Source organism: Miniopterus schreibersii (assembly GCF_964146895.1).
Source record: "Miniopterus schreibersii genome assembly, chromosome: 16".
NCBI lineage: Eukaryota > Metazoa > Chordata > Mammalia > Chiroptera > Miniopteridae > Miniopterus > Miniopterus schreibersii.
In genome coordinates this window covers 1325204-1347510 of record NC_138116.1, presented here as the reverse complement: position 1 = coordinate 1347510, position 22307 = coordinate 1325204, and the positions used below count along the sequence as shown (strand labels likewise).

General features: G+C 58.7%; 1 protein-coding gene across 1 annotated transcript in view; it reads left to right on the top strand.

The window, feature by feature from the left end:
* The window catches only part of RNF213 (ring finger protein 213), a 68817-nt gene that overhangs the window by 14049 nt on the left and 32461 nt on the right, over nucleotides 1-22307 (top strand). The window contains exons 12-28 of the mRNA XM_081161984.1: nucleotides 72-127; nucleotides 1416-1569; nucleotides 2002-2169; nucleotides 2834-2923; nucleotides 3744-3866; nucleotides 5617-5797; nucleotides 6248-6421; nucleotides 7244-7393; nucleotides 8084-8667; nucleotides 9904-10069; nucleotides 10859-11076; nucleotides 12159-12299; nucleotides 12393-12557; nucleotides 13426-14572; nucleotides 15547-15740; nucleotides 16153-16290; nucleotides 17655-21260. Coding sequence (XP_081018110.1) covers nucleotides 72-127; nucleotides 1416-1569; nucleotides 2002-2169; nucleotides 2834-2923; nucleotides 3744-3866; nucleotides 5617-5797; nucleotides 6248-6421; nucleotides 7244-7393; nucleotides 8084-8667; nucleotides 9904-10069; nucleotides 10859-11076; nucleotides 12159-12299; nucleotides 12393-12557; nucleotides 13426-14572; nucleotides 15547-15740; nucleotides 16153-16290; nucleotides 17655-21260 — 7455 coding nt within the window. The remainder of the gene's footprint in view (nucleotides 1-71; nucleotides 128-1415; nucleotides 1570-2001; nucleotides 2170-2833; nucleotides 2924-3743; nucleotides 3867-5616; nucleotides 5798-6247; nucleotides 6422-7243; nucleotides 7394-8083; nucleotides 8668-9903; nucleotides 10070-10858; nucleotides 11077-12158; nucleotides 12300-12392; nucleotides 12558-13425; nucleotides 14573-15546; nucleotides 15741-16152; nucleotides 16291-17654; nucleotides 21261-22307) is intronic.

The window sequence follows — 22307 nt, the reverse complement described above, 5'->3', positions numbered from 1 at the left end:
TAGCTGGTTTTTTTCAGGTCCGCTTGAGCCGTGATTAAGCCTCTCCTGTCTGTCTTTCCTTCGCCCCCCAGGACATCGACAAGACTCTGAAAATGCTGCTGCACCTGCTGGACATCTTTCAGGACACGTAAGTAGAACAGCAAGAGGCGGTCTGTCGGGCACGCGGTTGTCCCTCGCCCGGTCGCTCCCCCGTGGCTGCTGCCACAGTCAGAGGGTCATAGACCCATGTAGACCTTGACGTTACTCCTTCCAGTTATTAATGTAATCAACCTGTTTTGGGTTTTCTTAGATGTTTTTACTGATTTCAGAGAGAGGAAGGGAGAGGGAGAGAGAGAAACATCAATGATGAGAGTCACCGATCGGCCGCCTCCTGCAGGCCCCGTGCTGGGGACGGAGCCCGCAGCCGGGCCTGTGCCCCACCCGGGAATCGAACCTCGACCTCCTGGCTCATAGGTCGATGCTCAACCGCTGGGCCACGCCCAGCCGGGCAATCATCCCGGTTTTTAAATGAAAATAATAGCTATAAACAACTGACATGTTGGGTTATTTCCACCTGGTGTTTTTTTTTTCTATGCATTTTCCACTTATTTCTCAATGGCTGTCATCATGGGGCCCACCCGTGCCTGGGCCCTGGGGTCCTTCAGCGTTGAGCCTTCACATGTCAATGTCCAAGTGTCTCCATGGTTTCATCCGAAATCCTTAACTCCTGCCAGCTGCTGTGACCTCTGACACCGGGAGGGCGGGTACAGAGAATACGGTAGCTCTGTGCGTGGCCTCGTCGCCTGGCCTTTCCCTGCCGTGGCCGCCTTCGAAGCCCCACTGACGGGCTCAGCCCCTGTCGCCTCTGGCCACACGCCAGTCAGTAGATGGGAAGCCTGGTGCCCACCTGGAGGAGATTACGCGGCACGGGGTCTTCTGGCGTTTCTTCCTCCCTCCCTGTGTCTTCCAGAACTGTTTTCAAATTTACCTAAGAGTTTAATCTTTAGTAATGCACATCCCTGGCTTTTTTCCAAGTAAGGTGGCACCTTTGGACCAGTTTAACTTATTTTGTGAAAACAGTTCGGACCAGCCTGGCCGGTGTTACTCAGTGGCTGAGCGTCAACCCCTGAACCAAGAGGTCACCGGTGTTGATGTTTCTCTCTCTTCCCCCTTCCTCTCTCTAAAATCAAACATATTTTTAAAAAATTAAAAAAAAAAACAAGTGTAGACCAGGGAGGCAGCCCAAAGGACTCTGGTTGCCTTTTCTCTTGGTTGCAAGTTGGAGACGGATTGAAACGTTTCTGATGTTACCTGTGTGGGGCCCAGTAAATGCCTCCCCTGCTGGTACTTTAAAGGGAAGGGGCTCGCCCTGGAAGACGGGGCCACTTTCCCACTTCCCTGGGGTCCCTGATCTCTCTTGGCTCCCTGCCGGGCAGGGTTCTCAAGGAGCCCCTGATCCCGTCCTACCTGGCTGTGTGCCTGAAGCTGCACGAAGCCGCCTGCAGACTCACGAAGGACCCGGCGTCTCACGAGGTGCCCGCCTTGTCCGCCCAGATTGTGCGCAGCGTGATCCCACGGAGGCCCCTGGCGGTGAGTGGCACACGCACACGTAGCGTCACGCCCGGGACAGCGATGGGATTTCAAGTGCCCTCGATTCGCTGAGGAGCTCGGAGCCCGGAGCCCGGCTCCCCGCAGGGCTGCGGGATGACGCTCGAGGGCTGCTTCCGGCACCGACGCTGGGTCCTGTCGGCGCCGGGCCGACGGCGGTCGGTTCTGTGCGTGGAGGATGCTGTGGCGAACCCGTGTGCCCCTCGCCCCGGCCCCTCCATTGGAGGAAGGGAGCCACAGTCAGAATGTCCGCGGGCCGGGCAATTAGAGAGCAGAGCAGGTGGCTGGGGCAGCAGGCGGCACCCGCTGTGCTCGTCCCGCTTGGGCTTTTCCCGTAAACTTTCACTTCAGTACAGTCGCAGAGGCCACACCAGGAAGGTCCTGTCGCTCTCTCCCCCTGCCCTTTGGTAACAGGACTCGGCCGATGGGCAGGGAAGTGAAACCGACGTGAAGAGCTGCGTGAGCACCCTTGTCCAGCAGACCCTCGCCGCCACGAGGGCGTGGCTCAGCTGGATCTTCAAGAAGAAGATGTTCCTGAGCTACTCTACCTCTGTCATCTTCACGTACAGACAGGAGATCCAGGTGAGCTGGGGGACAGCACAGAGCCTGTGACGTGTGTCAGCCCCGGGATGCGACGCCGTGGGCCCGGCCTGTATCCCGAGCGCTGGGACCTCAGCTGGTTGTCCCGTCCTGTGCCCCGGCCTCCGGTCCCCGCTGCTCCCCGGCGGGTTCGGAGGGCCAGGCGCTGGTGGGCTGCCCGCTGGGAGCGCCGGCGCTGGGCAGGCCTGTCGGGAAGGCGCTCGGGGGCGGCGGCCTGCAGGGGTCTGACTCGGTGCCGAGGTTATGGATGAAGTTTATGACGTCGGACTTGGAGGAAAAGAGTGAGGCAGGAGCTGCTCAGGAGGGAAGCCGGCAGAGTGGCATCTGAATTCAGAAAGAGAGAAATCAACCTCACACTGTGGGAGGTGGGAGGGTTCCCAGGATGAGAGGCGTCGGATAGCGTCGCGTGCTCCGCAGGGAGGCGCAGCACCGGAGTGGGCATGTGCCCACTCGGGGCCCCTGTTTTCTGGGGCGAAGGTGGGTGCCCTGGCTCCCGCCGACAGCTCAGTGGCAGCAGCCGGGTCCGATGCCCGGGCTCCTCGCAGGCCAGCGCTCTCTGCTTCGCCACAGTAGTCGTTCCTGATCGTGGACTTACGTTGTGGCATCTCCTCGCCACGGGGACGACACTCACCCGTGGCTTCTGCAGGTCTGGAGGCGGCTGGTGGAGATAAACTTCCCCGAGGAGCATGGCTGGAAGGCGTCCTTGCTGGGGGACTTGGAAGGAAGGCTCAAGCAGGTACCCGAGGTCGGGGGCAAGGTCACTGGGGACGGCCAGGGGAGAGAGGGTCATCTGAGTGGGCGGACGGGCCTCCTGTGCACAGGGATGGGGCAAATATGACCGTGTTTCCGGTCCCGGTGCAGCCTTCGCTGGGGTCGCGGGGCCTCCGCAGGTCCTGGGGGCAACAGGAGCTGGTGAAACCCGGCAACGAGCGGGGGGAACACGAAGCACCTTCATTTTAGCTCAGGCCGCAACCCTGGGCACCTCGAGGTTGATCCTCAGATGTGACGTGGATTTTACATGTCACAGTTCAGTGGACCTTTGCAGGAAAACACAGCTGAGGAGAGATCAAGTTCGGTTTCAAAACTCACTGGTTTTGCAACCTGCAGGGCAGGTGCTTCATCTGCAAAGTGGGAGAAGAGACTGAATTTTAGTCTTTTTAAAAAATATATGGTTTTATTGATTTCAGGGAGAGGGAGAGAGAGAGAAACATCGATGATGAGAGGGGAACATCATCGATCCGATGCCTCCTGCAAGCCCCCCCCGAGGATCCAGCCTGAAACCTGGGCATGTGCCCTGACCAGGAATTGAACTGGCTGCCCCTTGGCGCACAGGGCAACGCCCAACCAGTTGAGCCACACTGGCCGGGCTGAGTTGTATTCTTGTTGGTCTGATGTTTGGGGGTCAGTGAGGACATGCGTAGTGTGGGGCGGGAAGGAGGTTCGGACAGTGGGGAACTGATAAAATAGTGGGAAAGTAAAAATACCTGGGGTGTCTTCGCCTGATCAAGCCGGGAGAGCCGCCCCCACGGCCCTAATCGCCCCTTGTGTCCTGGCAGGAGACGCCCCGTGCCCAGATCTCCGCCTACTGCAACACTAACTGGGACGCCAAGGGCCCTGATGACAGTGTGTCCAGATGCTTCAAGAACTGTGTCATTGAAGCTGTCAGCTCTGCCTGCCAGGTGAGCAAGCTCCCCCTCCGGGGACACATTTGAGGTCACAGCTGCCTTCTGATGTCAGGAAGAGCTGTTAAGTGCCCATTGGTTCTGAGACCAGGCTGCAACCCCAAGCAAGGCCGTGGGGCACCCCCTCCTGGCCTGCAGGCCAGTTCTGGGATCCGGGACCTCAAAATGCCACTCAGCTTCCTGCTGTGACATGGCGGCTGTGACATGCCATAAGTCACAGCCACCCACGGGTGACCCTGAATCCCGTGGTGTCATGGGCCACTGCTGAAGGCCCCCGTGAAATCACCACCCCTGGCGTGTGTCATCTCTGACATTGCTTGGCGCATGCGCAGTAAAAGACGCCAAAGGCTGACAGAACATTTACGGAAGAAGTGTCTGGAAAACGTCCGGTCCTATCCATTCAGTTAGGTTTTCTTCTGAAAAATAGGGAGATTCTCTGCCCCACACCACCTCTCAGGGACATTCTCCTTCTTAGTGTACGCGCGTGTGCATGGTTGTATATGTGCATGTGCGCACGTGTGTGCACGTGGGTGGGTGTATGTATGTGTGTGCGTGGGTGTGCGTGTGCATGGGTGTATGTGTGCATGTGTATATGCATATGTGTGTGCATGTGTGCGCACGTGGGTGGGTGTATGTATGCATATGTGTGTGCGTGTGTGCATGTGGATGGGCGTGTGTGTGCATATGTGTGTGCACGTGTGTGCGCGTGTTCTTTAGGGTTTTCTGTCCGTGGGATCGTGTCACCTGTGAGTAGAGGTGGCTCTTCCTCCCCCTTTCCAACCTGGGCACCAGCTATACCTTGTTCTTGCCCGATGGCCGTGAGCAGAGCCTCCAGCACAGCGCTGGACAGAAGCGGAGAGGGGGCGGCCTCGTGCCGTTTCTCTCTCCACCGAGTGTGAGGTCGCAGAGGACTTCCCACGGGTGACAGGTGCCCTTCCTCGCGTGGGGAGCTCCTTCTGTCCCTAGTTTGGGTGTTTTTTTTTTTATCAAGAAAGGGTGTTGGATTTTGTCAAATACGTTTTCTGTGCCTGCTGAGGCGATGGTGTGATTGTTCCTGTTGACACGGTGGATTCCATGAACTGACCTCCTACCATCTGGGATAAATTCACTGGGGTAAATCCCACTTCATTGTGGTGCTGAATCCTTTTTGTAAGGTGCTGGACAAGGCTTGCTTTTATTCTTTTAAATATCAGAACGTATCTGTTGTAAACAAATCCTACGTCGATTTATTAATTTTTTTACTAATCACTGAAACTCTGTAAAAACTTTGAGCCTAAAGGAGGGAAACATTTTGTTTCTTGGTGGGGAAGCAGAGAAAGCGCCGAAGAGCACGTGCAGTTTGTAGGCCGCCTTGGAAAGGGCGGCAGTTCAGAAGCGCAGTGTGCGGCGCAGTCCTGCGCGTGAGGCAGCGGTCGGCGTCTTGCGTGATGTGAGAGTCCAGGAAAAAATGTAGAGACTGGCGGTGAGCCAGAGGGAGGGGTGCGGCGCGACTCAGGGCCCGGCCCGTGTGTCTGTGTGCACGTCACCACGTCTCCAGGCTTTGCCCCCAAGGACACAGTTCACAGGGAAACAAAACGCCCTAACAAAGGGGAAGCATTGTGCTCTATTGCTTTTTTTTGAAGCTTTGTAAAACTTCGCACGAAAGGTTTCTGAAACCCTAATGGGTAATTTACTTCTGTTACTTAAAAACAAACCAATTTTTTTATTTAAAAAAAAAAAAGCCTCCTAAACCCCCTTTTTCTTACAGTCTCAGACCAGCATCCTCGAGGGTCTGTCTCCCAGGGACCTGGGGAAATTCGGGACCCTTGTGTCTGCTGTGATCACCAAGTCCTGGCCCAGCAGGCACGGAGAAGCCGTGGTCGACTTTGGGGAGATTCTGAAGTACCTGCTCACAGGGCCGGACGTCACGCATCTCTTCAAACTGTACAGTATGTTTTTGGGGAGGGGGGTCCCACTCAGCATCCCCCTGACCTTGGGTGGAGCGGAACATTTGACCTGACACCGAGGAAGGATGGGCGGTGTCCCGCAGGGAAGCGGGTTGGCTGCAGGGACCCAGCGAGGGCCAGGGTGTCTGCTGTGTGATGAGAACCAGTACTGAAGGGCGCATGGGCTTTAAAAGTCTGAGAAATGTGGTCCCCCCCCCCGTTTACGGCCGTGGGAGGGGGTCGTATTCGTGGTCAAGGAAGCACTTGGGAGATGAGTTCGAGTAAGACCTAAACTCTGGAGCGAGCGAAGGGAGAAGCACCCCGGAGCCTCTGCTCGGACTGTCGGGCGTTGGGGCCGCGCTGCGGGGGGCCCAGGCGGCCCTCAGCTTGCAGAGGGGATGTGGGCGGGATGTGGGTGCCCACCGGTTTGAACACTGTCCTCGACCTGGGCAGGAACCAATGAAAAAATCCAAGCGCACATCACAGAGGACGCCAAGAACCTCATGGCCACGGCCGACTCCGTCTTCACCAAGGTGGCCGAGGACCTCCTGAGGGGATCGGTGCTGGTCGGGCAGCTGGAGCTGGTCATTGGTCACCAGGTTCAGTTCCTCGCCATCTGGGAGCTGAGTGAGTGGAGCCGAGCGGGAGGCTGAGGCCCGGGAGGGGACGTCTGTGCTCGCTGTTTCCCAGGAGGGCGGTGCTTGTCCTTGTGACGCCGAGGAGCTCTTCTTGCTGCTAAATTGACGGGATGGTTTCTTTTTTTTCTTTTTTTTTTCCTTCTTTTGGATCGATGAGTTTATTTTTGAAACAGTCACAAAGTTTTAAAAAAATGGGAAATATGTTGAAAACAACTTTTAAAAAACCCTCCACCGTTTGAGAATTAGTTGCCAAACTGAGGCCCGATCAGACTTCAGCCTGTGTTTCCTATAAATAAGAACCTCCCAGCATTGCTACAATGTAACAGTGGAAGCTGGGGGTGTTGCTACAATGTAACAGTGGAAGCGGGGAGGGGGGGTTGTTGCTACAATGTAACAGTAGAAGCTGGGGGGTGTTGCTACAATGTAACAGTGGAAGCTGGGGCGGGGGATGACCCGGATAGGTTACTGTGTTGCGTGTTCCTACCCATCCGGGTTTGGCCGATGGTGTCTTTGCTGTTACGTGTAGCAAAAAGATTCTGGTCAGAGTCACATGCGGCATTTAGTGTCACGTGGTGTCCAGTCCCCAGGAAAAAGGGGGGGATTAAATCCCGGCACAGTCGGCGCGCTCGCTCTGTTCCACTCCACGCTGCGGGGCCCGCATCCCCCGCGTCCAGCCCCCTGGTCGGGGCCCCGCGGCCCCCAATGGCCGTGTGTTCAAACGGGGAGGGAAGGAATGGTTGCCACAGAGAAGAATGAGTTTATTTGTTTGTTTGTTTGTCCTATTGGGTTCTTTTCTTTTTTTCTCCCCCAGAGGGGGAAAGTCTTTCCTCCCAGGAAAAGAAATACGATATGAAGAAAGAGCTGAATGACAGATGGGAAGAATTGAAATGCCTGTGGAAGGAGAAGGGCTGGGTCGACAGCCTCCTGAAGCTGTGTGCGGAGGTGCAGCACCTGGTGAAAGGTGATGCGGGAAAGGACTTGAACGCACGGCGTGGGTGGGCGGAGGGCCCGTGGGAACAGGCGGCCACGGCGGCCTGGCTCTCGGCGGGCGGGCTTTCTGTGACGTGTGCATTTTAAACAGAGCGAGACGGTCACCACGTTCCCTTCGGTAGTTACCCCACCTCCATCCATAACACGCTTAGATCGCGCCTTGATTTTCTGGAGTTAAGCGCCATCCATTGCGGAAGGCGAGGGTCTCAGTTTCTCTGTCGCTCTGGCCCCGGCCCGACACACGTAACCTCTCCTGCTCCCTCCACCGCCTCCCTGCTCTGCAGCCGGGGCCCAGCCGCTTGAACTCCCGGCGTGGGGTCGCTCCGCGCTCCCTTGGCTCTCCCCGCCCTGCGGGTCTGTGACTTTGTACAAACCCCCTCTGTGCGGCCTCGCGGCAGCGGGGTGTGGGAGGGGCGCAGGCCTTCAAACCCTCCCCTTCGCCCAGAGCTTGCGCTGGGTGCCCCTCTGCAGTGGAAATAGGTGGACAGGAGGCGGGCGTGGGGTGGGGGTGGCCGGATTCTTACTGAGCAAAAACAACGCCGGCCGGTGTGTTCACTTGAGTTCTCTCAGGAGCAGCGAGGGCGGTAAATGCGGGGAAGGGGACATACGGTCGTGTGGGGACTGGAGGTTTGACCCGTGACTGTCTCTTATGGCTCCACAGTGGATGTCAAAGAGCTCGGGGAGAGGCACGCGGAAGACCTCAGCAGCAAAAGATTAAACGAAGCCGTGGTGACGAAGCCGGTGCCCTACTCCTCAGACGTGGAGAGGGAAACCCATTACCGCCTGAGCCCCCCCATCCTGGAAATGGCCGCGATGATAGACTTGCTCAAGGACAGCCACGTCTTCCAGACCTTCTGGGCGGAGGAGGCGCAGGCGCTGAGCCTCCAGGAGGCGGCGGGCCCGGTCATCGACCTTGAGGGCGCGCGTGGAGTTTTGTACGTCCCCTGTCTCTACAAGTTCAGGAAACTGTACAACGACCTGAAGTCAGGGGAGCTCACCTTCGGGGAGGTCGACCACGTGTTCAAAGTCTTCGTGAACAAATACAGCGACCTCACCTCCGACCTCCGCCTCATGCGTGCCCTGGATCCCGGGGACCGCGGGGACTGGATCGAGGAGCGCGTCGGGCAGGTCCGGGAGTACCACCACCTGCACCAGACGGCCCAGGCGGCCCAGGCCATCTTGGAGGTCAAGGAGACCTTGGGCCTGACTGGGGACTTCGATGTGTTCCACCTTTTATTAAAACTTGTAAGTTATTCCCCTGGGACTCCGGGGGTGGGGGTGTGGTCCCAGCTCAGACCCCTCTGGGGCCACGTGCTGTCTGGCTTTTGGTAACTGGATGGGAGTCTCCTGTCTGTTTCACTTGGTGCGGGAGGTGGCAGGGGCTTGGTTTTCACCTGTTTATACGGAGTGTGACCGCTCCTTGGCCTGAGGGTCAAGAGCATGGGACAGGGCCATGGTGCCCTTTCGGTCATTAACTATTTGCCGAGAGCGGAGCACGCGGCTTTGTGCCCCACCCCCCACGCTCCCGTCTACAGGAGGCGTGAGAGGGAAGCTATTTCCGGGAGCGACGCTAAGAAGTCGCTTTGGGTGCCTGTTGTTTTAGGACTAGCGATTAGGAGGCACACCGTGATCTACGTAAGAGCATAGGCGGGCGTGTGAGCATTAAAATTCAGCACGCAAGCCCTGGCTGGTTCTGCTCAGTGGTTAGAGTGTCGGCCTAAGGACAGAGGGGTCTCGGGTTCGATTCTGACCAAGGGCACGTACCTCGGTTGCAGGCTCAGTCCCCAGCCCTGGTCAGGGCACATGCAGGAGGCCACCCATAGTTGTGTCTCTCGCACATCCATGTTTCTCTCTCTCTCTCTTCCACTCTCTCTGAAAAGCAATGGAAAAAATATTTAAAAAAAAATTCAGCACATGATTTGGAATCACACACACATCAGCTTGAACTCCAGCGGCGGGCTCTTGAGTGGATCCCGCTTCTGGGCCTTTGCTTTTCTACCTACAAGACAGAAAAATAGCCCGGCCGGCGTGGCTTAGTGGTTGAGCGTCGGCCTAGGATCCAGGAGGTCAGGGTTCAATCCCCCCTCAGGACGTGCCCGGTTTCTGAGGGCGCGATCCCCAGCTGGGGGCGCGCAGGAGGCAGCCGATCAATGACTCTCCTCATCGATGTTTCTCTCTCTCTCCCTCTCCCTTCCTCTCTCTGAAATCAATAAAAAACATTAAAAAAACAAACACACAAACAGGGAAATCATACATACTGGGCAGTTCTTGTGGAAACTACTTAGCAGTGTGCTTGCTACTGGTCGGGGCGGGGGGGGCGCACAGCGCCCAGTTCTGGGGTGAGAGCCTCGTGTTCCTGTCCTCATTGGAGCAGCCGCAAACCCAGGCGGTTCAGGGGCTATGGGGACGGTCAGTGTTCCTGCTCGGGATCTGGGAGTCCAGGGGACTGGTCCCAGCCCCTAGCAGAGCCTTGTCTTACAGAACAACATCTTTGGGAATTCCCGTGATGAGAAGCTGGGCCAGATGGACACGAAGGTCATCCAGGCCAACAGGCTGCTGTGTGACATCAACGAGGCCCGGTGCCAGTGTCTGCAGGAGCTGGCCCTGAGGAGGGAGTTCGTCAGCTGGGTCCGGGAGGCCCTCAGAGGTACCGTCATCATCGGGGTTTGCGGGAGTCTGGGTGTTGCGATGGCGCTCAGGGCGCTGTCCTAAGCTCACGGGCTGCGTGAAGGATGGGCCGCGCTGTGTGTGTTCTTTAGGTCCTGCGCCGCGTGGGATTGCTGGTAGAATTTACATCAGGACGGTATTCCTCCTGCTCTGGTGTAAAAACTGTTTCCTTGGCGACTGTTCCCTCTGCTCTGGGTGCTCCCTGGGGACAGCTGGGGGTCGTTTTCTTAAAAGCCTTGCCCCTGCCCTGGCCGGGTGGCCCAGTGGTTAGAGCGTCGTAGTGCACAAATAGGTTGCGGGTTTGATGCCCGGCCAGGGCACATACCTAGGTGGCCGGTTCAATCCCCAATCTGGGCGTTTACGCGATCAATGTTTCTCTCTCACGTCGATGTTTCTCTCTCTCTGCCTGTCTCTCTAAAATTAATTAAAAAACAAAAACCATAACCTCGCCCTGGCCAGTTTGGCTCAGTGGTCAGAGCATTGGCCCACAGTCTGAAGGGTCCCGGGTTCGATTCCAGTCAAGGGCACGTACCTGGGTTACAGGCCCGATCCCAGCCCTGGTCAGAGCAAGTGTGGGAGGCAACCAATCGATGTCTCTCTCTCCCTTCCACTCTCTCTGAAAAGCAATGGAAAAAATATCCTCGGGTGAGGCTTGAAGAAAAACAACACACTCCGAAAAGTCCACTCAGTGTCCATTCATAGCTTCACGCTTTGAGTCTCACCTCGCCGTGGAGTGGCCCCGCGCTCACCTGTCCCCTCTCGCCCCAAGGCATCCCCGAGCTGAAGGTGTTCGTGGACCTGGCTTTCATCTTTGCCGGTGAAAACGACATGGACGTGGACCGGGTGGCCTGCTTCCACGACGCCGTCCAGGGCTACAAGGCTCTGCTGTACGACCTGGGTGAGAGCGCCGGCTTCCGCGAATTCATGGAGCACCTGGAGGAGCTGTGGAAGGCTCTGGAAAACGACCAGCACCTGACCAGCAAACTGGTGAGTCTCGTTTCTGGCTCGTGGCTCAGCAGGACTAGGGGCACGACTGCGCCCACCGTCGCGGGCCCCGTGCTGAAAACGATGTCTACAAAGGTTTTCTTCATGTGCTGAAGTGGCTTCTCTATCGTGTATGTCACAGAGTAGGACACAAAACTGCACGTAAATAAGATTAATTTCTATGATGCAAAACATAGGAGCCCATCTAGGGCGGCTCAGTGGTTGAGCGTCGACCTAGGAACCAGGAGATCGAGGCTCGATTCCCGGTCAGGGCACATGCCGGGGTTTTGGGCTCGATCCCCAGTCGGGGGCGTGCAGGAGGCAGCCGATCCATGACTCTCATCATTGATGTTTCTCTCTCTCTCTCCCTCTCCTTTCCTCTCTCTCTGAAATCAATAAAAACATATTTAAAAGTTTAAAAAGGCTGAAAGGACACATGCTAACATGCTACCAGTATTTTCTCTGAATGATGATCATTGTGATTTAATTCTGTATACTTTTTGCTGTTTTCCGTATTTTCAACAGTGGGGATTAGTTAATGTTTTATCAAAAAAAAAATATACACTTCCATTGAGTGAACCATCTTCACGGAGGTGCACGTGGACCCTTGGTCCCCTCGTCTGTAACTTGCCACATGAGCAGACGCCTGGCTGGGGCAGCTGGATCCCCCGGGGGGAGCGACCGAGTGAGCCGGTGGGGGGGTGTCATTTTCTCTGCTGGAAGCTCAAGTCCAAACAAAAGGCCTTTCTCATAGTTTTCTTCATGCTTCACGTTGGACTTGGGGACCCCAGAAGGACATTCAGAAGGGAAGGGAAGGATCCCAGCCCTGTTATATCTAGCCCCCCCCCCCCAGCTGGGGGCCCAGCAGGACAATGCCTTCTGTCCACCTCGCCCAGGGGTCCCGAGAGACGCAGCAGGGCACAGAGGTCGTGGAAGGGCACAGCGCACGAGGAAGCCCCCCTGGCCTTGGGGTGACCCCGTCTAGCCCGTAACACGGAGGAGGTGTTCGCCCTCCAGGGCCGAGGGCTGGGGGCCGCGGGGAGAGAGAGAGAACAGGATCACTGTCTCCTCTCCTGTCCCCACAGCGTGACTCTGCCAGGAACTTGGAGTGGCTGAAGACCGTGAAGGAGAGCCACGGGTCCGTGGAGCGCTCGTCCCTGACCCTGGCCAGAGCCATCAACAGCCGGGGCATCTACGTGATCCAGGCGCCCGCCGGTGGCCAGAAGGTGAGCGGCCGCATCCCAGCCCCGCTGGCCGGGGCCCGGGGGGGGGGCAGTTCCCTCTCCAGAAAGCCACCCTACATGAGTACCGCTCCCCAGATTTCCCCAGACACGGTTCTGCGTCTGACCCTTCCCGAGAGCCGCGAGGGCGGCGAGGAGCGGCGAGACTACTCCTTGGAGGAGCTGAAGGAGCTTCTGAACAAACTGATGCTCATGTCTGGCAAGAAGGACCACAGCGGCTCCGAGGCGGAGGTGTTCTCCGAGGTGGGGGTTCTGCTCCCGAGGGCCTGGGAGCTGTGGGGTCAGCGGCGCCTTGGTTGGGACTGGGGGGCTCACTGCTGAGTGGCCCGGGACAGGAAGAAGGGTTTGGGTTTGGGTTTGATCCCCGGGCATTGCTCTGCTCTGAAATTCGTGGGTCTGCAGGGTGCGTGTCACCCAAAGTCATGACCCGCAGGGGCGTCTCAGGTGTGACGGGCAGGCCCTTGGGTGAGTGGTTCCGTCTCAGGATCCGTAGGGGCATCGTCACCCCATCTGCTGCAGCGGGCGGAGGTGACCCGGGGCGCAGTTCCTAGAAAGTCAAGTTGCCTCGCTGGCAAGACCCAAAGCTACTTAAAGACGAAGGTGGGCAGCCTTCACTGACGTCGAGGGGAAGCCTGTTGGAACAGCGTCTCCATTTTTGGTTACAAGATTTTTCTTTAAACTTCGTTTGTGCTTTTTACACAATTGCCTGAATCTTTTTTATTTTATTTAACTTAAAAAAATGTGTTTATTGATCTTTAGAGAGAGAGGAAGGGAGAGAGATGCAGAGAGAGAAACACTGATGAGAGAGAAACATCATCGATGGGCTGCCTCCTGCGCGCCCCCTCCTGGGGTTCGAGCCCGCCACCCGGGCACGTGCCCTGACCGGGAATCGAACCCTGACCTCCTGGTTCATAGATCAATGTTCAACCGCTGAGCCACACCGGCCGGGCGCGATTGCCTGAGTCTTGACAGCGCCCGGCCCTCCCGGGGAAGAGATTCAGGGGTGGAGGAAGGCGGGCCTCCCACCCAGGCCCCTCCCGGGCCCCGGGCCTGTCCCGCCCCCGCCCGTGGTCCCCGCCGCGACGCCGCCTCCCGCTTCCTTCCCTAACAGGTGTTCTGCGGCGTGCAGAGGCTGGCGGAGGCCTTCATCAGCCTGCGCTCGGCCGGGTGCTCCCTGTTCCGCGCCTGGAGGGCCGAGGTGCGCTGCGGGCCCCGGGCGGGCGTGCAGATGGACTTCGGCCTGCCGCCGCTGAGCGCCCTGACGGGGCGCGGGCCGCCCGCCCCGCTGCTGGAGGCCGCCTGCCGGGAGATGGAGCGCTTCCTGGGCCAGTGGGAGGGGTTCGTCGCCCAGAAGCGAGCCGAGTACTTTCACCTCAACTACTACACGGCGGAGCAGCTGGTGTTCCTGAGCGCGGAGCTGCCCCGGCAGCCGCCCAGCCCCGCCGCCCTGGCCATGCTGTCCTTCGTCAAGCGCCCCTGCACCCCGCGGGACGTCTCCGAGGCCTGCAGGGAGCCCCACCGCCGGGCCGCGGCCGGGCGGCGGCCGCCGGCGACGGACGGGCCGCCGCTCCCGCTCCCGGCGGACGGCCTGGCGGACGGCCTGAGGAGGGTCACGCAGCAGTTCCTGGCGTGCGCGGGCACCTTGCTGCCCCGCTGCCTGGACCTGGAGGCCCTGGGCCGCTGCCTGGCTCGCCTGGCGACCAAGGGCAGGCCGCCGGCGACGCGGGAGCTCCCCCGAGGCCTGCAGGGCGGCCAGCCCAACCTCATCAGCTGCGGCCGCGGGGAGGTGCTGCTGGCCGCCCTGGCCGTGTACATGCAGAGCCCGGAGCAGCCGCTGCCCACCTACGACGAGGTGCTGCTGTGCACCCCGGGGACCACGTTCGAGGAGGTGGCCCTGCTCCTGCGCCGGTGCCTGAGCCCCGTCTCCTGGGGCCGCGGCGTCTACAGCCTGCTCTACGCCGACCGGCTGGGCTACGAGGTGGCCAGCCGGGCCGAGGCCCTCTTCCTGAGCCTGGCCACCCAGCCGCACCGCGAGGACTACCGGCTGGTCATGATCTGTGACTGCGAGCGGGAGGACTGCCACCTCCCCTCGGCCTTCAGCCAGTACAGAGTCCCCGTCACCCCCCAGGCGCCCCTGGAGGACATCCAGGCCTACCTGGCGCGTCATTACCGGGTCCCGGCGCAGACCCCGTCGGCCGCTGCCGTGTTCAGGGACCGGATGTGCGTGGGGATCGTGGCCTCGGAGAGAGCGGGTGTCGGTAACCACAGCGTCTGGGGCGCCGGGGCCGCCTGCAGGCTCTTCCCTGTCGGGTGGGGGGGGGGTGGGAGGGGACTCGGACGAAGCTCTCCTGCAAGAAGGGAAACTGAGTCGCAGGGAGCCGTGGCTCCTCTGAAGTCGCAAACTAGAGAGACGCTGGGAGGGAACGCGCTCACCGGGTGGCAGCTGAGGCGGCTCCCGGGAGCCGGCCCACCGCCCCCTTGAAACGACTTTCTCCGAAGCTCCCTGGTTTTTGTGGTTGTTTTTTTCCCCATTGACTTTTAATTTTTTTAGAGAGTGAAGGCAGGGAGGGAGGGTGAGAGACAGACAGAGAGGCACATCGATTGCTTCCCTCCCGCAGACGCCCGACCCGCCACTGAGCCACTTGTGCCAGGGCTCCTGTGTTTGTTTTTATTTATTTTTTAAATATATCTTTATTGATTTCAGAGAGAGGAAGGGAGAGGGAGAGAGAGAGAGAGAAACATCAGTGACGAGAGAGTCATTGACCGGCTGCCTCCTGCTGGGGATCGAGCCCGCAACCCGGGCATGTGCCCTGACCGGGAATCGAACCCCGATCTCCTGGATCCTAGGTCGATGCTCAACCTCTGAGCCACGCCCGGCCGGACCCTGTGTTTTTTTAAAAAACTCCTCCTGAAGAGCAAGAGGAGGTGAAATCTCTCTTGAGCAGATCCCTTCAGTCCGATGCCCGTTTCCGCCCCTGAGCCTTTGTCCCGTTCACGGTTCTGCCCCCATACCCTCGCACGCACATTCATATTGCGCCCCGGGTCCCAGGGAAACCGCGGGGACTGTGACCAGGGGACAGCGATGGAGGGGGAGGCCTTTCATGCCGGGTTCCGTTGCGTCGGTTTCGAATTTTGCACGGATTTTAAATTTTGACTTGCGCTCAATCTTCCTGGATCCTCTCATCCTTGGCCCGCAGCCCTGGCGCCTGATTTCCATATTTTAATGTTACAGGGAAGTCTCTCTACGTGAAGAGATTGCATGAATCTCTGCAACAGAAGTTTCCTGGGGAAAACATACCTCTCAAAATTATTCGACTGATCGACCCTCAGATAGACGAGACTGAGGTCCTGGGCTCGCTGCTGCCGTTCCTGGGCTCCCAGCATCAGACGAGGCCCATGATATTCCACTTGGACGTGACCTCCTCCGTGAGTGCCCTGGGGACTCAGGCAGCAGGCGGCTCCTGTGTCCCGTCCCCCCCCTCCCCAGCACAAAGAACTTCTTTTTCTTTAAAAAAAAAAAGTTTTTATTGATTTCAGAGAGGAAGGGAGAGAGAGAAAGAGAGAAACATCAATGAGAGTCATTGATCGGCTGCCTCCTGCGCGCCCCCTGCTGGGGATCGAGGAGCCTGCACCCTTGGCCTGTGCCCTCACCGGGAGTCGAACCGCGACCTCCTGGTTCCTGGGTCGATGCTCAGCCGTTGAGCCACGGGGGCCGGGCCAGGATTTCTTGTTCGCATATTGATAGTCTCATTGTAGCAGAAGCCAGAATAAGAAGGCCCCGGGGCAGGGGACGGGCCTGCTGCATGTGCGCTGATGGACCCCGCCCTCCTCTTTTTAGGTGCAGACTGGAATCCGGACGTTTCTCTTCAAGCTTCTTGTTCTGCAGCACTTGGTGGACACAAACGGGAAAATGTGGCTCCGGAACCCCTGCCACTTATACGTCGTCGAGATCCTGGAAGGGCATTCAGCACCGCTGGTGAGGTCCTTGAAGCTGGCGCGCACCCTGGGGCCCTGTCTCGGAGGGTGGGGTGGGCTCCTTCCTACGCATTTGTCATGGCCCCACTTCTGCCCCAGCGAGGCGGCTGCGTGCAGGGCTAGTCAAGGGAAATTCATCTTTAAACTTACTTTTTAAACTATGTTTTCATTGATTCCAGAGAGAGGAAGGGAGGGGGGGAGAGGGGTAGAAACATCAGTGATGAGAGCCGTTGCTCGGCTGCCTCCTGCTCGCCCCCTGCTGGGGATCGAGGAGCCTGCAACCCGGGCACGTGCCCTGGCCGGGAAGCAAACCGCGATCTCCTGGTTCATGGGGTGACACCCAACCACTGAGCCACACTGGCCAGGCTAAACTTCTCCTTTTTAATGCCTGGAATACAAGTAGTTTAATTAATAAGCAGCATCTTAAGTTTGTTTTGATTCACAGTTTCTGCTGTGAGCGTGGAGTCGACACCGGCTGCGCCTCTGAGTGCAGTTAATTCATCCGCCGGGAGGCACCATCCTTCCTGATGCAGCTGGGATGGGAAGGAGACGTTCGTCACATGAATTTCTTTTTTTAAATCCTCACGCAAGGATGTTTTTATTGATTTTAGAGAGAGAGGATGGGACAGGGAGAGAGAGAGAGAGAGAGCACGCGAAACGTCGATTGGTGGCCTCCTGGACACACCCCAACCAGGGATCAAACCCAAAACCCAGGTATGTGCCCTGACTGGAGATCAAACCTGCCACCTTTGGGTGCAAAGGATGCTGCTCCATCCACCTGAGCCACACTGGCCAGGGCCGTCACATGAGTTTCTTAATAAAAGGGAGTTTTTCGCTCACACACTCACCCGCGTAATGGAGAGATTTAGTTTCGGGGGCTCAGGGGGAAAGACTTCCTGACGGCAGACAGCAGCTACCTATGCCAGAGTTGTCTACAGAAATCACTTTATGAAAAGTGGCTTTTCGCCCGGCCGACGTGGCTCAGTGGTTCCGTGTCCACGGCGTGGCTCAGTGGTTCCGTGTCCACGTGTGTGGCTCAGTGGTTCTGTGGCCACCTGTGAACTAGTGGTTCCGTGTCACAGTTCCATTCGATTCCCAGTCAGGGCACATGCCCGGGTTGCGGGCTTGATCCCCAGCAGCAGGCGTGCGGGAGGCAGCCGACCAATGACTCTCTCTCGTCACTGATGTTTCTCCCTCTCCCCCTCCCTCTCCCTTCCTTTGTCTGAAATCAATAATAACTTACTCTTTTAAAAAGCGGCTCTTCACCAAGTTCTGTCCCACGGACATCGCAGGGAGGTTTCAAACACAAAAGCATGTTTTATGAAACTTAGTTGTAACCCTTTCATTCATCTCTCTCCTTTCCAGAGGACACGTGCCCCCCAGTTCAGTTTTCTCGACATCTTCCCAAAAGTCACCTGCCGGCCCCCCAAAGATGTCATCGTCATGGAGCTGAACCCCGAGCAGAGCTGCGGCGAGCCAGGGATGGATGCCACCGAGTTCTGCAGCGAAACTTTCCAAAGACCTTTCCAGTACCTGAAACGTTTCCATCAGAAGCAGAACCTGGACATGTTCCAGTATGAAAAAGGGCGGGTGGAGGGCACCCCCGAGGAGTGCCTCCAGCTCTTCCTCCTCTACTGCGGGGTGATGGACCCGTCCTGGTCGGAGCTCTGGAACTTCGCCCGGTTCCTGAACTGCCAGCTCCGAGACTGTGAGGCCTCCATCTACTGCAACGCGCAGCTGGTCGGGGACACGTTGAGGGGCTTCAAGCACTTCGTGGTGACCTTCATGATTTTCATGGCGAGGGACTTTGCCACCCCAACGCTTCACACGTCCGACCAAAGCCCGGGCCAGCACGTGGTCTCACCGGACTGCGTCGAGGAGGAAGACACAGCGGGCTTCTCGCTCCGGAGGCGGTGGGAGTCGGAGCCCCACCCGTACGTGTTCTTCAACGGGGACCGCATATCCATGACCTTCATCGGCTTTCACCTGCAGCCCAACCAGAACCGCATGGTCGATGCCGTCCACCCCCTGAGTGGGGAGGTCCTCAAGAAGGACGTCATGACGGTGGAGCTGTACCAGGCGCTGCTGCTCCAGCAGGTGCCCTTCAACGTCGACTACGATCAGCTGCCCAGACACGAGAAGCTGGAGCGGCTCTGCCTGGCGCTGGACATCCAGTGGCCGGTTGACCCCGACGAGACGTACGAGCTCACGACGGACAGCATGCTGAAGATCCTGGCCATTGAGATGCGCTTCCGGTGCGGGATCCCCGTGATCATCATGGGGGAGACCGGCTGCGGGAAGACCAGGCTCATTAAGTTCCTCAGCGACCTGCGGCGCGGGGGCGCGGAGGCCGAGACCCTGAGGCTGGTCAAGGTCCACGGGGGCACGAGCGCCGCCATGATCTACAGCAGGGTCGAGGAGGCGGAGAGCCTCGCGCTCTGCAACAGACACGAGCATCAGCTGGACACCGTCTTGTTCTTTGACGAGGCCAACGCCACGGAGGCCGTCAGCTGCATCAAGGAGGTGCTGTGTGACCGCACCGTGGGCGGCCGGCCGCTGGCCGCGGGCTCGGGCCTGCACATCATCGCCGCCTGCAACCCCTACCGGAAGCACTCCCGGGAGATGATCGCCCGCCTGGAGGCGGCCGGGCTGGGCTACCGGGTGAGCGCGGAGGAGACGACCGACAGGCTCCTGGGCTCCGTGCCCCTGCGGCAGCTGGTGTACCGAGTCCACGCCCTGCCGCCCGGCCTGGTGCCTCTGGTGTGGGACTTCGGGCAGCTGAATGACACCACGGAGAAGATGTACATCCAGCAGATCGTCCAGAGACTGGTGGACGCCACCGCCATAGGCCCGGACGAGACGCGGGTGATCACGGACGTGCTCTCCGCCTCTCAGGGTTTCATGCGGCAGCGGGGAGACGAGTGCAGCTTCGTGAGCCTCCGGGACGTGGAGCGCTGCGTGAAAGTCTTCCGGTGGTTTTACGACCACAGCGAGATGCTCCTGGACAAGCTCGGCTCCTTCCCCTGCGAGCCCGGCGCCGGCCCGGGCGACTTCAGGAGGGACCCCGTGCTCTGGTCGCTGGTGCTGGCCCTCGGGGTTTGCTACCACGCCTCCCTGGAGAAGCAGGAGCACTACCTCCGGGCTGTGTGCAGGTTCCTGCCGCAGCCCTACAACGACAGGAAGGTCGTGCAGGACGAGATCACGCGGACGCAGGACCTCTTTCTGGAGGGCGTGCCCCTGAGGAACACCGTCGCCAAGAACCTGGCCTTGAAGGAGAACGTCTTCATGATGGTCGTCTGCGTCGAGCTGAAGATCCCGCTCTTCCTGGTGGGGAAACCGGGCAGCTCCAAGTCTCTCGCCAAGACCATCGTGGCGGACGCCATGCAAGGCCAGGCGGCCCACTCGGACCTCTTCCGGCGCCTGAAGCAGGTCTACCTGGTGTCCTTCCAGTGCAGCCCGCACTCCACCCCGCAGGGCATCATCGGCACCTTCCGGCAGTGTGCCCGCCTGCAGCAGGGCAAGGACCTGCGGCACTATGTCTCGGTGGTGGTGCTCGACGAGGTGGGGCTGGCCGAGGACTCCCCCAAAATGCCCCTCAAGGCCCTTCACCCGCTGCTGGAGGACGGGTGCATCGAAGACGAGCCCGCCCCCCACAAAAAGGTGGGCTTCATCGGCATTTCCAACTGGGCCCTGGACCCCGCCAAGATGAACCGGGGCATTTTTGTTTCGCGCAGCAGCCCCAGTGAGAAAGAGCTCGTAGACAGCGCCCGGGGCATCTGCGCCTCGGAGCCCCTCGTCCAGAGAAGAATCCAACGGTACTTCGAGCCCTTCGCCAAAGCCTATGAGACAGTGTGCAGGAGCCAAGACAAGGAGTTCTTTGGGCTCCGCGACTACTACAGCCTCATCAAGATGGTCTTCGCCTCGGCGAGGGCGTCTAACAGGGAGCTCTCCCCGCGGGACATCGCGCAGGCCGTCCTCCGGAACTTCAGCGGCAACGACGAGATCCGGGCGCTAGACGCCTTCGCCGCCAGCTTGCCCGAGGTTAGGCTCTCCCGGGAGGTGAGCCCCATGCAGCTGATCAGGCAGAACGTGTGCGGCGACCCCCCGGGGGCGACGGGCGGAGACTCCGAGTCCCGCTACCTGCTGGTGCTGACCAAGAACTACGCCGCCCTGCAGATCCTGCAACAGGCCCTCTTCGGCGAGGGCCGGCAGCCCGAGATCATTTTCGGTTCCAGCTTCCCCAGGGACCAGGAATACACCCAGATCTGCCGGAACATCAACCGCGTGAAAATCTGCATGGAGACCGGCCGGATGGTGGTGCTGCTCAACCTGCAGAACCTGTACGAGAGCCTCTACGACGCCCTCAACCAGTACTACGTCTACCTCGGGGGCCAGAAGTACGTGGACCTGGGCCTGGGGACCCACCGGGTCAAGTGCCGGGTGCACCCTGACTTCCGCCTGATTGTCATCGAAGAGCGGGACGTGGTTTGCAGCCGCTTCCCCATTCCCCTCATCAACCGGCTGGAGAAGCATTATTTGGACATCAACACCGTGCTGGAGACGTGGCAGAAGGCGATCGTGCAGGACCTCAAGGGCTGGGTGGACAAATTCATCAACGTCAAATCAGAGTACTTCCTGGGCAGACCCGCCGGGTACAGCCCTTCGGACGCCTTCGTCGGCTACCACTCGGACACCTGCGCCTCCGTGGTGCTGCAGGTGATGGAGGGGCTTGGCCACAGGGCCCGGACCCAGGAGAGTTACCGGGGGGTACTGGAAAATGCCAAGCTGGCGCTGCTGGACTGTGCCACGCCCGACGCCGTGGTCCGGCTCAGCATGTCCTCCCTGGGCCAGTACGAGGCACAGTCCCTGTCACAAAAATACTATGACCAGCAGCAGCACGACTCCTTCGCAGACTTCCTCCAGGCCCACCTCCGCACGCGGGGCCCGGAGCGCCACGCCGTCTTCACGGAGGTGATTGTCTCCCTCTGGTTTTTCCCTCCCCCTCTCTCATCTCGCTGTCCTTGACCCCTGCTGTCAAAAATTCAAGGTTCTCCCCCAGCCCGCGCCTAGGAACCATAAAGGGGCATGTTGAGACCTCGGCTTCCTCTTCACGTTAAGTGTGAAGAGACCCAGTTTGGTTTAGCTGAAGTTTGGGTGCCTGTGTCCAGGCAGAGCTCTGTACAGACGGTGACTTCTGCACATATGAAGTGTGTTGTTCAAGAGCCGCGCTCGGGGCACTGGGCACATGAAAATACATCGGCACAGTTCTTATTTTTTAAAAATTTTTTTTTCCCTTTACATTGATTTTAGAGAGAGGAAGGGAAAGGGGGGGAGAGAGAGAGAGAAACATCAATCAGCTGCCTCTTGTATGCCCCCTGCTGGGAATCGAGCTGGCAACCCTGGCATGTGCCCCGACCAGGAATCGAACCGGTGACCTCTCGGTGCACGGGAGGACACCTAATCCACTGAGCCGCACCAGCCAGGCTCGGCACAGTTCTTGTCCTTGGTCTGCATACCGTGTAAGGTGGAAAGACAGACTCATTAACTTATGCCATTGATATCCCCAGGCAAAGACGGACAGCGCAGATCAGGCTCTGAGGCCAGACAGGCTCTTCCTTTAGAGTTGTCCCCCACACGGGTTGTGAAGTGTGACTGGGGAAGTATTATAGGCGCAGGTGCCAGGGTGTGAAATAGCACAGTCTGTGCAGGAGACCGGTAGATGATTACGGATGGAGCCTAACCAAGGCTGTGAGTGCCAAGAGGTGGGGGTGAGCGACCGTTGGAGAGACCTCATGAAGGGCCTCATCAGTGACACTGAGGAGCTCAGTCTTTCCTGTGTGGAGGGGAGTGATGGAGAAACGTGTGTTGGGATCGGGGGAGGGGGTAGTCTGATAAGAGACTATCATAGAAAAGGAACGCCAGTAGGGAGGCTGCTGTGAGCGTTTAAAGTAGATGATGGATGGGTGGAAAGGAGAAGTAGGAATAAATTGGCAGAGTGAATGACTGATCTCAGTTAGG